The 13,146-nt window shown below is 41.0% G+C and overlaps 1 protein-coding gene across 1 annotated transcript in view; it reads left to right on the forward strand.

The window, feature by feature from the left end:
* Positions 1 to 1,942, forward strand: part of LOC123186965 (golgin subfamily A member 6-like protein 22) — a gene marked incomplete in the record, with an annotated part of 8,528 nt that extends 6,586 nt beyond the window's left edge. Inside the window, 3 exon segments of the mRNA XM_044598696.1 lie at positions 1 to 874; positions 958 to 1,041; positions 1,614 to 1,942. Of these exon segments, the coding sequence (XP_044454631.1) occupies positions 1 to 874; positions 958 to 1,041; positions 1,614 to 1,714 (1,059 nt within the window).
* Between the last annotated feature and the right edge of the window lie 11,204 nt (positions 1,943 to 13,146).

Below are 13,146 nucleotides of genomic sequence, written 5' to 3' on the forward strand. Positions count from 1 at the left end.
GTGGCACCTCCTATTTCTGAATCTGGAATTAAAGAGCAGGATGAACAGGAAACGGTGCAACATGATCAGGTGAATAAGCCAGAATTGGCACCTCCTATTGCTGAATCTGGGACAAAAGGGCTGGATGAGCAGCAAACGGTGCAACATGATCAGGTCAAGAAGTCAGAAATGGCACATATTCCTGAACCTGGAATAAAAGGTCAGGATGAACAGCAAATGGTGCAACATGATCAGGTCGATAAGCCAGAAATGGCACCTCCTATTGCTGAAACCGGAATAAAAGAGCAGGAGGAACAGCAAACTGTACAACATGGTCAGATCAATAAGCCAGAAGTGGCACCTCCTATCTCTGAACCTTGCATAGAAGAGCAGGAGAAACGGCAAATGGTACAACCAGATCAAGTCAATAAGCCAGAAGTGGCACCTCCTGTTGCTGAACCTAGGATAACAGAGCAGGAGGAACTGCAAATGGTACAACATGATCAGGTCAATAAGCCAGAAGTGGCACCTCCTGTTGCTGAACCTATGATAACAGAACAGGAGGAACCGCAAATGGTACAACATGATCAGGTCAATAAGCCAGAAGTGGCACCTACTATTGCTGAATCTGCAGGTCTAGTCTCATCTGAAATGACTGAATCTGGAGGGCTAGAGCCATCTAAATCTCCCGAAGAAACACATGCAGAAACTGTACCAAAGATAAATGAGCTGCCGATTGCTTCTGCTAACGAGCCACCTATCGCTCCTAGTACCACCGTTCAAGGTGATATCCGTAGATCAGGCAACCAAAATCCTTACTGGAGTGAGAGATATGATCGATTACAGACATATTTGGAGAACTGTGATCGGTCACCCCAGGAGGGTTATATGCGAAGTAAGAAATTTTGGGTAGCAACATTAGTTATTTGTAAATTGATTTTTCTCACAGGGTATTTGACTTCTTCCTCCTAATTACAGTGCTTAGGTCACTCTCAGCAGCCGGTCGAAGCATGCATGCGATTGAGCTGGAGAAAAGGGCAATACACCTCCTAGTGGAGGAAGGTGATACTTCACTTGCCTTATTTTGCTTTCTTATCATTCTTGAAGCTTATATTTCAGCCGTCATATTGGACTGTCTTATCATGTTGCATATTTATGCTGCAAAATCTCAGTAGCTTGATATTGTGGTAACCTTATTGGTATGGGTAGCATCTGATGCACGGTATCTCTATTTGAGTGCAATGTGCACACTATATTGCATGACGGCTGGAACACCTCATCATGGCCTGTACTATGCATGAAATAAAACAACTCTGAAGTTACAGTATTAGTGTATCAGCCGTATATGGTGTCAGCATTCCAAGCAAGTAGGCATTTGAGATCCATAGTGGAACACGCTGCCTGAATATGTTTCAACATCAATAAATATATGTTTTAATGTAGTTTTCTGCAATCTCAACGCTACAAGTCCTGAGTGATATTAATTGTTTGAATCTGTGCGTCATGCATTTGCCATCTTTTCATTATGGCCCAATTCGGCAAGTATTTATCGGGCCGACATGTTACCAAGATCAGTTCTTGCATATTTGTTTTAAGAACATACATCCTGCATGCACTAACACTGCATCACACAGGTAAAGAGCTGCAACGGATGAAGGCTTTGAATGTTTTGGGGAAAGTTTCTCCAAACGGTCCTTCGAAGCAGGATCCCTTGCAGCGGTCGTGCCAGAAGTGAGATGGTTGAAGATATCTCTGTAGAGCCAAAAATATATGCATCATGTATACATTGCAGAAAGGACATGTTCTGCTTAGAACTTTTCTTTTCGTTTTTTTTTTCCTTTTCCTTTCGTTTTTACCTATACTCGGTGCTGTGCCGTGGGTATGTTGTTATATGGTGTAATTAAAAGAGCAACTTGTTTGGATAAACCTGTCAGGCTTAATGGCCAAGCCTAGTAACTGTTTATACCCATGCGTGCCATCTGATTTATTTTTCCTCTTTGAGTTGGAATTTGATATTCTTTTTTTTGAGCGATTTGATTTATTCTTTTGTTATGCTGTGCTTGTGCAAATAGTTTGGTAAAAAAATCTGATAAGGTGACAGTTTTGTCTGGTTGACTATGTCGTTTTCATTTCATGTTAAAAATCTTAGCATATGCCTTGGATGGTGGCATGTGGCACAATGCTTCACATGTACTGTCACTAGGTATTTTGACTGGGATCAAAAGGAAATCCTATATCCACGCGATTGCTAAATATGAATCTGGTGAGATGTTATGAAGCCAGCCGTTGAGATTTGGCTAACTTTATTTTCTACAACAACAACACTAGTTTCTCTTCATATAACAAAAATCCACAGGGGCGCAGCGACCATTACCTTTATATAAAGGGATAAGTATTTTTTTCGTCCTCAAACTCTTCCGAAAGTTTAGAAATCGTCCTTCAACTCCAAGCCGGATAATTTTAGTCCCTCAACTATCAAACCGGATAGTTTTCGTCCTTCGTGCCGCTTCGGACGGTTTTAGTATGTGGCGAACATTAACTTGGTGAACAGTAAAATCGAAAAAATAGGGAAAAATCAAAAAAATCTGAAATTTTACAGTAACGAAGATACTCTGGTGCACAAGACCCGTGCAAAATATCGTGGTGTGTCAATATTCGAGCAGCTCATGACAAACAAAAAAATGTAAATATGTACATTGGTGAACAGTAAATTCTAAAAAAATAGCAAAAAAAATAGAAAAAATATGAAACTTTTTGGCATCAAAGATGCTCAGGTACGTAAGATGCGTGCAAAATTCCGTGATCAAATGACATAGTAGGAGCTCTAGCCAAAAAAACAAAATAGCGCATTTTTTCAAAAAAATAAATTTGAGCCAAATATTTTTTTTTTGCCACGAGTTCGTACAATGCCCAAACACCACGAAAATTTGCATGAACATTGCACACACATGCCTCTTTGATGCCAAAAAAATTCATACTGTCGCAGCATCGTCAGGCGCCGGGGCGCGGACATCCATCCTGATCCGGGAATCCTTTTTCCTTGTGAGATAGTCTAGATCGGCAAGCAGCTTCAAGTCGAATGCGCAATGCTCCGACTCGTCGAGGCTATCGGAGGCACACACGACAGCCGGCGCTGGCGCCGGCGAAGACTTCGTCTCTTGGTCACCGTCGATGTACACCCAGTCGTCGTCGTCGCCGGCGGCCATGGTGCAGGCGCTCGTCTTCAGATGGCTCATGGTTCCGCTCTTATGTGTTGCTTTGGTGGTTGGTGGCGTACGTGGTGCGGGGATATGTATATATTTGTAGCGGCTGGATCGATATCTGAGTGGAGGTAGGAGCCGTATCCGACGCGGCCCCGGTCGATTAGCAACGAAGCCTACCAGATCTCTGAGTGGAAGGCGGAGAAGGCCTACGTCGTCGATCGCGTAACACCTGGAACACGTACTCCCTTCATCCGGAAATACTTGTTATTGAAATGGATGTATCTAGATGTATTTTAGTTCTAAATACATTCATTTTCATCCATTTTGATGACAAGTAGTTTCAGACGGAGGGAGTAATAGTACGAGGGCTCATCTTTTTTGGTGCCAGCGACCTTGGGCCATGCAGGGCCCTCAGCCACGATCCAGCCCGCGAATGAGACAAGGACTGATGGGCCTGTCTAATAGGGGTCCGGGGAAGCGGTTTCTTAGGGAAGATTTTTGATCGGTTTTCCGTGTGTGCTTTTTTCATGTTTGTTTCTCTGGTAGTTTTGACCTTTTTTTCATGTGGTTGTTTTTTTAACACAGTACAGACGCAAGCGCTCATATATACGCGCACACACACCCTACCTCTATAAGCACCTCCGAGAGACTGAGCCGGCATATCATCTTGAAATTTACAAAGTCACCGTAGGCACCTCGTCATCGACGGGAACGTCTCCTCCCACTGAATGCGCATCGCCGGAAATCCTGAAATAGATCTGGGAATAAATGGGAGCACCAAGACTTGAACCCTGGTGGGCTAGGAATACCATTGTCCACCTAACCATCCAACCACATGTTGGTTCACTTCACGTGGTTGTTTTTTTCTATTTGTTTCTGTGATTATTTTGAACCTTTTTTTGCGTGTTTCTTCATGCTTGTTTCGGGTGGTTCTGTATTTCTTTCATCGGGTTTCCCCGTTTTTCGTGTTTCTTCATCGGTTTTATTTGTTTTTTTCTTTTTATTCTTTTAATCAACATGTCCATACTTTCTTCAATACACATTCTACATTTTTCGTATACATCTTTTTGATACACGTTGATCATTTTCTTGAATAATTGATGTACATTTTTAAAAATACATATGTTTAGATGTTTTTTAATACATGTTAAACATTTTTCAAATGCACATTGAATTTTTCTAGTGCCATAAAACATTTTTAGACTATGATATTTTTTTTGTACATTGCATAAATATTTTAGAAATTCCGTGAAGATATTGTTTGAAAGGTGTGCACAAATTTTTATTTTTTCAATGGTACGTAATATTTTATTTAAATTTCATGTTTTCTTTGGAAACATGTTTTCTTTGGAAACTTGTGAACATTTTTAACGTACATTTTGTTTAAAGCCAATAACATTTTTAAAAGTTTCATGAACTTTTTTAAGTACTGCATAAACAGTTTCTAAACACCGTGTAAGCATTTTAAATATAAATATTTTTATTTTAGGATATTTGGGAATATGAATAAAATTATGAAAGAAAAGAATAGATCAAAGATAATGTGCGATCAAAAGGAAACGAACGAAGTAGCATCCCATTTAGGGAGCGCTGCACGCGCCATTCATAGGATTTCCTTTTGATCGCTCATTATCTTTTGGGCAAGAAACGTAGCATAAATCAGAGAAGACGCAGCGCGTCCGTTTGGGCCAGCCCATATCCGGGCGGCCTCGTTTTTAAATTTATTTTTTTCTATTTTAAATAATATGGGACTTAAAAAAGTTCGAAAACTTTAAATATGATAATTTTGGAATAATTTATTAATAAATTGTAAAATGTTTGTGGATTCAAAAAATGTTTGCAACTTTATAAAATATTTGCTTATTCAAAAAAAGTTCGTAATTTTAAAAACAAATGTTTGGGTAGTGAAAAAATGTTTATGATTTTTTTAAAAAATTCGTGTATTAAAAACTATTAATGAAATTGAATAAAACTTTTCTTATTCAAAAAATGTTCATGAATGAAAAAATCTCTATCTCTATATCTATATCTATATCTATCTTCTATCTATATCTATATCTATACCTACTATTAAAGGAAGATGATATTCTTGGTTTCATCCCACTTCATTTAGTTCAGCTTCAACTCATAGTTTGTCCAGAGAGCTGGCAAAAAACAAAATAGCCAATGGATGGGTTTGATCTCATATATAACCCGCCAATCAGCCACACATAGTTTGTCCAACTGACTCATCTAGAGATATGAGAGAATTTTTTTTCTCCCGTTCACACGGCCTTTTTGCTAATTACTACCTAAAAAACATAACGATCCGTCTCCCGTAGTCTTACGTCGCTATATCTGGTCCAACCTGCCCGCTACCACTGATTTTGTTTTCCTTCCGTAAGTCTCCTTTGTTTTTTTACGCGATAGATAGAAAACCATCCAATGAAAACCGTAGGCACACAGGTTTCATGTCTGGAAATATCCAGTAGCGTACGTCCACACCTTCGGTGTCAATCACGCCGTGATCCAGTGGGCGCTCCCCACCTCCATACTCTTCCTCGTGGCCTTATCCGAGGGCAGCTCCTATACGGGGTTTGTCAAGGTCTTCCTCAATTTCGCACTACTCTGCTGTATCATCGCACGGTCTTGTCACAGTCGTCCTCCCCGCCATCGCCGACCTCCTCTTCGCGCTTTCTGTCAGCGTTCTCGTCGGCGTGCTCCACGCTTTGTCCGTGTCTATGATGACCTGGAGGTCCATCAGTCAGGGGAGGTGGAGAGGAGGACGAGAACATCACAGGGTCGTGGTGGATAGGTAATGCAGATCTAAGGTAATGAGCGATCCAAGTATCGAACGATTCGACCGATCCAAGTACCGAACGCACGGAACCTGCGAGTTCTGCACACGTTCAATTCGATGACGTCTTGCGAGCTCCGATCCAGCAAAGCTTAACAGGAGAGTTTCGTCAGCACGACAGCATGGTGACGGTGATGATGATGCTACCGACGCAGGGCTTCGCCTAAGCACCGCTAGATATGATCGATGTGGATTATGCTGGAGGGGGGCACCACACACGGCTAAAAGATCAATGATCAATTGTTGTGTCTCCAAGGGTGCCCCTTTCCCCTCTCCCCGTATATAAAGGAGTGGAGGAGGGAGAGGGCCGACCCTCTCTATGGCACGCCCTAGGGGAGTCCTGCTCCCACCGGGAGTAGGATTCCCCCTTCCTAGTAGAACTAGGAGCCCTTCCAAGTAGTAGGAGTAGGAGAGAAGGAAAGGAAAAGGAGAAGAGAAGGAAGGAGGGGCCGCCGCCCCTCCCCCTAGTCCAATTCGGACTAGGCCTTGGGGGGCGCGCACCCTCTCCTCTCTCTTTCCCTTAAAGCCCAATAAGGCCCATCTACTCACCGGTGAATTCCCGTAACTCTCCGGTACTCCGAAAAATATCCGAATCACTCGGAACCTTTTCGATGTCCGAATATAGTCGTCCAATATATCGATCTTTACGTCTCGACCATTTCGAGACTCCTCGTCATGTCCACGATCTCATCTGGGACTCCGAACTACCTTCGGCACATCAAAACACAAAAACTCGTAATACCGATCGTCACCGAACTTTAAGCGTGCGGACCTATGTAGACATGACCGAGTCACGTTTCCGGTCAATAACCAATAGCGGAACCTGGATGGTCATATTGTCTCCCACATATTCTAAGAAGATCTTTATCGGTCAAACCGCATAACAACATACGTTGTTCCCTTTGTCATCGGTATGTTACTTTTCCGAGATTCGATCGTCGGTATCTCAATACCCGGTTCAATCTCGTTACCGGCAAGTCTCTTTACTTGTTCCGTAATACATCATCCCGTAACTAACTCATTAGTTATAATGCTTGCAAGGCTTATAGTGATGTGCATTACCGAGTGGGCCCAGAGATACATCTCCGACAATCGAAGTGACAAATCCTAATCTCGAAATACACCAACTCAACAAGTACCTTTGGAGACACCTGTAGAGCACCTTTATAATCACCCAGTTATGTTGTGACGTTTGGTAGCACACAACGTGTTCCTCCGGTAAACGGGAGTTGCATAATCTCATAGTCATAGGAACATGTATAAGTCATGAAGAAAGCACTAGCAACATACTAAACGATCAAGTGCTAAGCTAACAGAATGGGTCAAGTCAATCACATCATTCTCCTAATGATGTGATCCCGTTAATCAAATGACAACTCATGTCTATGGCTAGGAAACATAACCATCTTTGATCAACGAGCTAGTCAAGTAGAGGCATACTAGTGACACTTTGTTTGTCTATGTATTCACACATGTACTAAGTTTCCGGTTAATACAATTATAGCATGAATAATAAACATTTATCATGATATAAGGAAATATAAATAACAACTTTATTATTGCCTCTAGGGCATATTTCCTTCAGTCACCCACTAGCACTAGAGTCAATAATCTAGTTCACATCGTCATGTGATTTAACATCAATAGTTCACATCTTTATGTGATTAGTTCACATCTCCATATGACTAACACCCAAAGGGTTTACTAGAGTCAATAATCTAGTTCACATCGCTATGTGATTTACACCCAAAGAGTGATCATGTTTTGCTTGTGAGAAATTTAGTCAACGAGTTTCCCACATTCAGAGCCATATGTATTTTGCAAATTTTCTATGTCTACAATGCTTTGCACAAAGCTACTCTAGATAATTGCTTCCACTTTCAATATGTATCTAGATCGAGACTTAGAGTCATCTAGATCGGTGTCAAAAGCTTGTATCGACGTAACTCTTTACGACGAACTCTTTTGTCACCTCCATAACCGAGAAATATTTCCTTAGTCCTCTAAGGATAATTTTCACCGTTGTCCAGTGATCTACTCCTAGATCACTATCGTACTCCTTTGCCAAACTTAGAGCAGGGTATACAATAGGTCTGGTACATAGCATGTCTGAGGCATAGGGAATGACTTTTCATTCTCTTTCTATTTTCTGTCGTGGTCAGGTTTTGAGTCTTTACTCAACTTTACACCTTGCAACACAAGCAAGAACTCCTTCTTTGACTGTTCCATTTTGAACTATTTCAAAATCTTGTCAAGGTATGTACTTATTGAAAAAACTTATCAAGAGTCTTAATCTATCTCTATAGATCTTGATGCACAATGTGTAAGCAACTTCATCGAGGTCTTTCTTTGAAAAACCCTTTTCAAACACTACTTTATGCTTTCCAGAAAATTCTACATTATTTCCGATCAACAGTATGTCATTCACACATTCTTATCAGAAATGCTGTAGTGCTCCCACTCACTTTCTTGTAAATACAGGCTTCACCGCAAGTCTGTATAAAACCATATGCTTTGATAACTTTATCAAAGCACATATTCCAACTCCGAGATGCTTGCACTAGTCCATAGATGGATCGCTGGAGCTTCCTCACTTTGTTAGCAACTTTAGGATCAACAAAACCATCAGGTTGCACCATATACAACTCTTCTTCCAGAAATCCGTTCAGGAATGCAGTCTTTACATGCGGCAATTGCTAACATGATTCAAACAGACTTAAGCATCGATACGAGTGAGAAAATCTCATCGTAGTCAACACCTTGAACTTGTCGAAAACATTTTGCGACAATTCGAGCTTTGTAGATAGCAACACTACTATCAGCGTCCGTCTTCCTCTTGAAGATCCATTTATTCTTAATGACTCACCGATCATTGGACAAGTCGATCAAAGTCCATACTTTGTTCTCATACATGGATCTCATCTCAGATTTCATGGCCTCAAGCCATTTCGCAGAATATGGGTTCATCATCGCTCCCTCATAGTTCGTAGGTTCATCATGGTCTAGTAACATAACTTCCAGGAAGGATTTTCGTACCACTCTGGTGCAGACCATACTCTGGTTGTCCTATGAGGTTCGGTAGTAACTTGATCTGAAGTTTCATGATCATCATCATTAGCTTCCTCACTAATTGGTGTAGAGATCACTAGAACTGATTTCTGTGATGAACTACTTTCCAATTCGGGAGAAGGTACAATTACGTTATCAAGTTCTACATTCCTTCCACTCACTTCTTTTGAGAGAAACTCCTTCTCTAGAAAGGATCCATTCTCAGCAACAAATATCTTGCCTTCAGATCTGTCATAGAAGGTGTACCCAACAGTTACTTTTGGGTATCCTATGAAGACACACTTCTCCAACTTGGGTTTGAGCTTATCAAGATGAAATTTTTTCACATAAGCATTGCAACCCCAAACTTTAAGAAACGACAGCTTAGGTTTCTTGCTAAACCACAGTTCATACGGTGTCGTCTCAACGGATTTAGATGGTGCCCTTATTAATGTGAATGTAACTGTCTCTAATGCATAACCCCAAAATGATAGTGGTAAATCGGTAAGAGACATCATAGATTGCACTATATCAAATAAAGTACGGTTATGACGTTCAGACACACCATTACGCTGTGGTGTTCCAGGTGGCATGAGTTTGTGAAACTATTCCACATTGTTTTAATTGAAGACCAAACTCGTAACTCAAATATTCGCCTCTGCGATCAGATCGTAGAAACTTTATTTTCTTGTTACAATGATTTTACACTTCACTCTGAAATTCTTTGAACTTTTCAAATGTTTCAGACTTATGTTTCTTTAGGTAGATATACCCATATCTTCTCAAATTATCTATGAAGGTCATAAAATAACGATACCCGCCGTGAGCCTCAACACTCATCGGACCTCATACATCAGTATGTATTATATCCAATAAGTCAGTTGCTCGCCCCATTGTTCTGGAGAACGGAGTCGTAGTCATCTTTTCCCATGAGGCATGGTTCACAAGTATCAACTGATTCATAATCAAGATTACAAAAGCCCATCAGCATGGATTTTCTTCATGCGCTTTACACCAATATGATCTAAACGGCAGTGCCACAAATAAGTTGCACTATCATTATTAACTTTGCATCTTTTGGCTTCAATATTATGAATATGTGTATCACTACGATCGAGATTCAACAAACCATTTTCATTGGGTGTATAACCATAGAAGGTTTTATTCATGTAAACAGAATAACAATTATTCTCTAACTTAAATGAATAACCGTATTGCAATAAACATGATCAAATCATATTGATGCTCAACGCAAAGACCAAATAACACTTATTTAGGTTCAACACTAATCCCGGAACTATAGGGAGTGTGCGATGATGATAATATCATTCTTGGAACTACTTCCAACACACATCGTTACTTCACCCTTAACTAGTCTCTGTTCATTCTGCAACTCCCGTTTCAAGTTACTACTCTTAGCAACTGAACTAGTATCAAATACCGAGGGGTTGCTATAAACACTAGTAAAGTACACATCAATAACATGTATATCCAATATACCTTTGTTCACTTTGTCATCCTTCTTATCCGCCAAATACTTGGGGCCGTTCCGCTTCCAGTGACTAGTCCCTTTGCAGTAAAAGCACTCAGTCTCAGGCTTAGGTCCAGACTTGAGCTTTTTCACCTGAGCAGCAACTTGCTTGCCGTTCTTCTTGAAGTTCCCCTTCTTCCCTTTGCCCTTTTCTTGAAACTAGTGGTCTTGTTAACCATCAACACTTGATGCTTTTCTTGATTTCTACCTTCGTCAATTTCAGCATCACGAAGAGCTTGGGAATTGTTTCCGTTATCCCTTGCATATTATAGTTCATCACGAAGTTCTAGCAACTTGGTGATAGTGACTAGAGAACTCTATCAATCACTATCTTATCTGGAAGATTAACTCCCACTTGATTCAAGTGATTGTAGTACTTAGACAATCTGAGCACATGCTTACTGGTTGAGCTATTCTCCTCCATCTTGTAGGCAAAGTCATGTCAGAGGTCCCATACCTCTCGACACAGGCATGTGTATGAAATACCAATTTCAACTCTTGGAACATCTTATATGCTCCGTGGAGTTCAAAACATTTTTGAAGTCCCGGTTCTAAGCCGTAAAGCATGGTGCACTAAACTATCAAGTAGTTATCACACTGAGCTTTTGTCAGGATGTTCAAAACGTCTGCATCTGCTCCTGCAATAGTTTTGTCACCTAGCGGTGCATCAAGGACATAATACTTCTGTGCAACAATGAGGATAATCCTCAGATCACGAAGCTACTCCGCATCTTTGCTACTAACATCTTTCAACTTATTTTTCTCTATGAACATATCAAAAATAAAACAGGGAGCTAAATGCGAGCTATTGATCTACAACATAGATATGCTAATACTACCAGGACTAAGTTCATGATAAATTAAAGTTCAATTAATCATATTACTTAAGAACTCCCACTTAGATAGACATCCCTCTAATCATCTAAGTGATCACGTGATCCAAATCAACTAAACCATGTCCGATCATCACGTGAGATGGAGTAGTTTTCGATGGTGAACATCACTATGTTGATCATATCTACTATATGATTCACACTCGACCTTTCGATCTCAGTGTTCCGAGGCCATATCTGCATATGCTAGGCTCGTCAAGTTTAACCCGAGTATTATGCGTGTGTAAAACTGTCTTACACCCGTTAGATGAACGTTGAGCTTATCACACCCGATCATCACGTGGTGTCTCAGCACGACAAACTTTGGCAACGGTGCATACTGATAACCCACAAGTATAGGGGATTGCAACAACTTTCGAGGGTAGAGTATTCAACCCAAATTTATTGATTCGACACAAGGGGAGCCAAAGAATATTCTCAAGTATTAGCAGCTGAGTTGTCAATTCAACCACACCTGGAAACTTAGTATCTGCAGCAAAGTGTTTAGTAGCAAAGTAATATGATAGTGATGGTAACGGTAACAAAAGAGTAATGAAAGCAAAGTAATGTTTTAGTCATTTTGTAGTGATTGTAACAATAGCAATGGGAAAGTAAATAAGCGTAAACTAGTATATGGAAAGCTCGTAGGCATTGGATCAATGATGGATAATTATGCCGGATGCGGTTCATCATGTAACAGTCATAACATAGGGTGACATAGAACTAGTTCCAATTCGTCAATGTAATGTAGGCATGTATTCTGAATATAGTCATACGTGCTTATGGAAAAGAACTTGCATGACATATTTTGTCCTACCCTCCCGTGGCAGCGGGGTCCTCATGGAAACTACGGGATATTAAGGCCTCCTTTTAATAGAGAACCGGAACAAAGCATTAGCACATAGTGAATACATGAACTCCTCAAACTATGGTCATCACCGGTAAGTATCCCGATTATTGTCACTTCGGGGTTAACGGATCATAACACATAATAGGTGACTATAGACTTGCAAGATAGGATCAAGAACTCTCATATATTGATGAAAACATAATAGGTTCAGATCTCAAATCATGGCACTCAGGCCCTAGTGACAAGCATTAAGCATAGCAAAGTCATAGCAACATCAATCTCAGAACATAGTGGATACTAGGGATCAAACCCTAACAAAACTAACTCGATTACATGGTGAATCTCATCCATCCCATCACCGTCCAGCAAGCCTACGATGGAATTACTCACGCACGACGGTGAGCATCATGAAATTGGTGATGGAGGATGGTTGATGATGACGACGGCGACGAACCCCCCTCTCCGGAGCCCCGAACGGACTCCAGATCAGCCCTCTCGAGAGGTTTTAGGGCTTGGCGGCGGCTTCGTATCGTAAAACGCGATGATTTCTTCTCCTCTATTTTTTTCTCCCCGAAAGCAGTTATATGGAGGTGGAGTTGGAGTCGGAGATGCAACAGGGGGCCCACGAGGTAGGGGGGCGCACCCTGGGGGGGGGGGGGGCGCCCCCACCCTCGTGAGAAGGGTGTGGGCCCCCTGGTCTTCATCTTTGGTGAGGATTTTTTATTATTTATTGTAAGGTATTCCGTGGAGTTTCAGGTCATTCCGAGAACTTTTGTTTTCTGCACATAAAACAACATCATGGCAATTCTGCTGAAAACAGCGCCAGT

The sequence above is a fragment of the Triticum aestivum genome, chromosome 2A, assembly GCF_018294505.1.
Source record: "Triticum aestivum cultivar Chinese Spring chromosome 2A, IWGSC CS RefSeq v2.1, whole genome shotgun sequence".
In the NCBI taxonomy this organism is placed as follows: Eukaryota; Viridiplantae; Streptophyta; class Magnoliopsida; order Poales; family Poaceae; genus Triticum; species Triticum aestivum.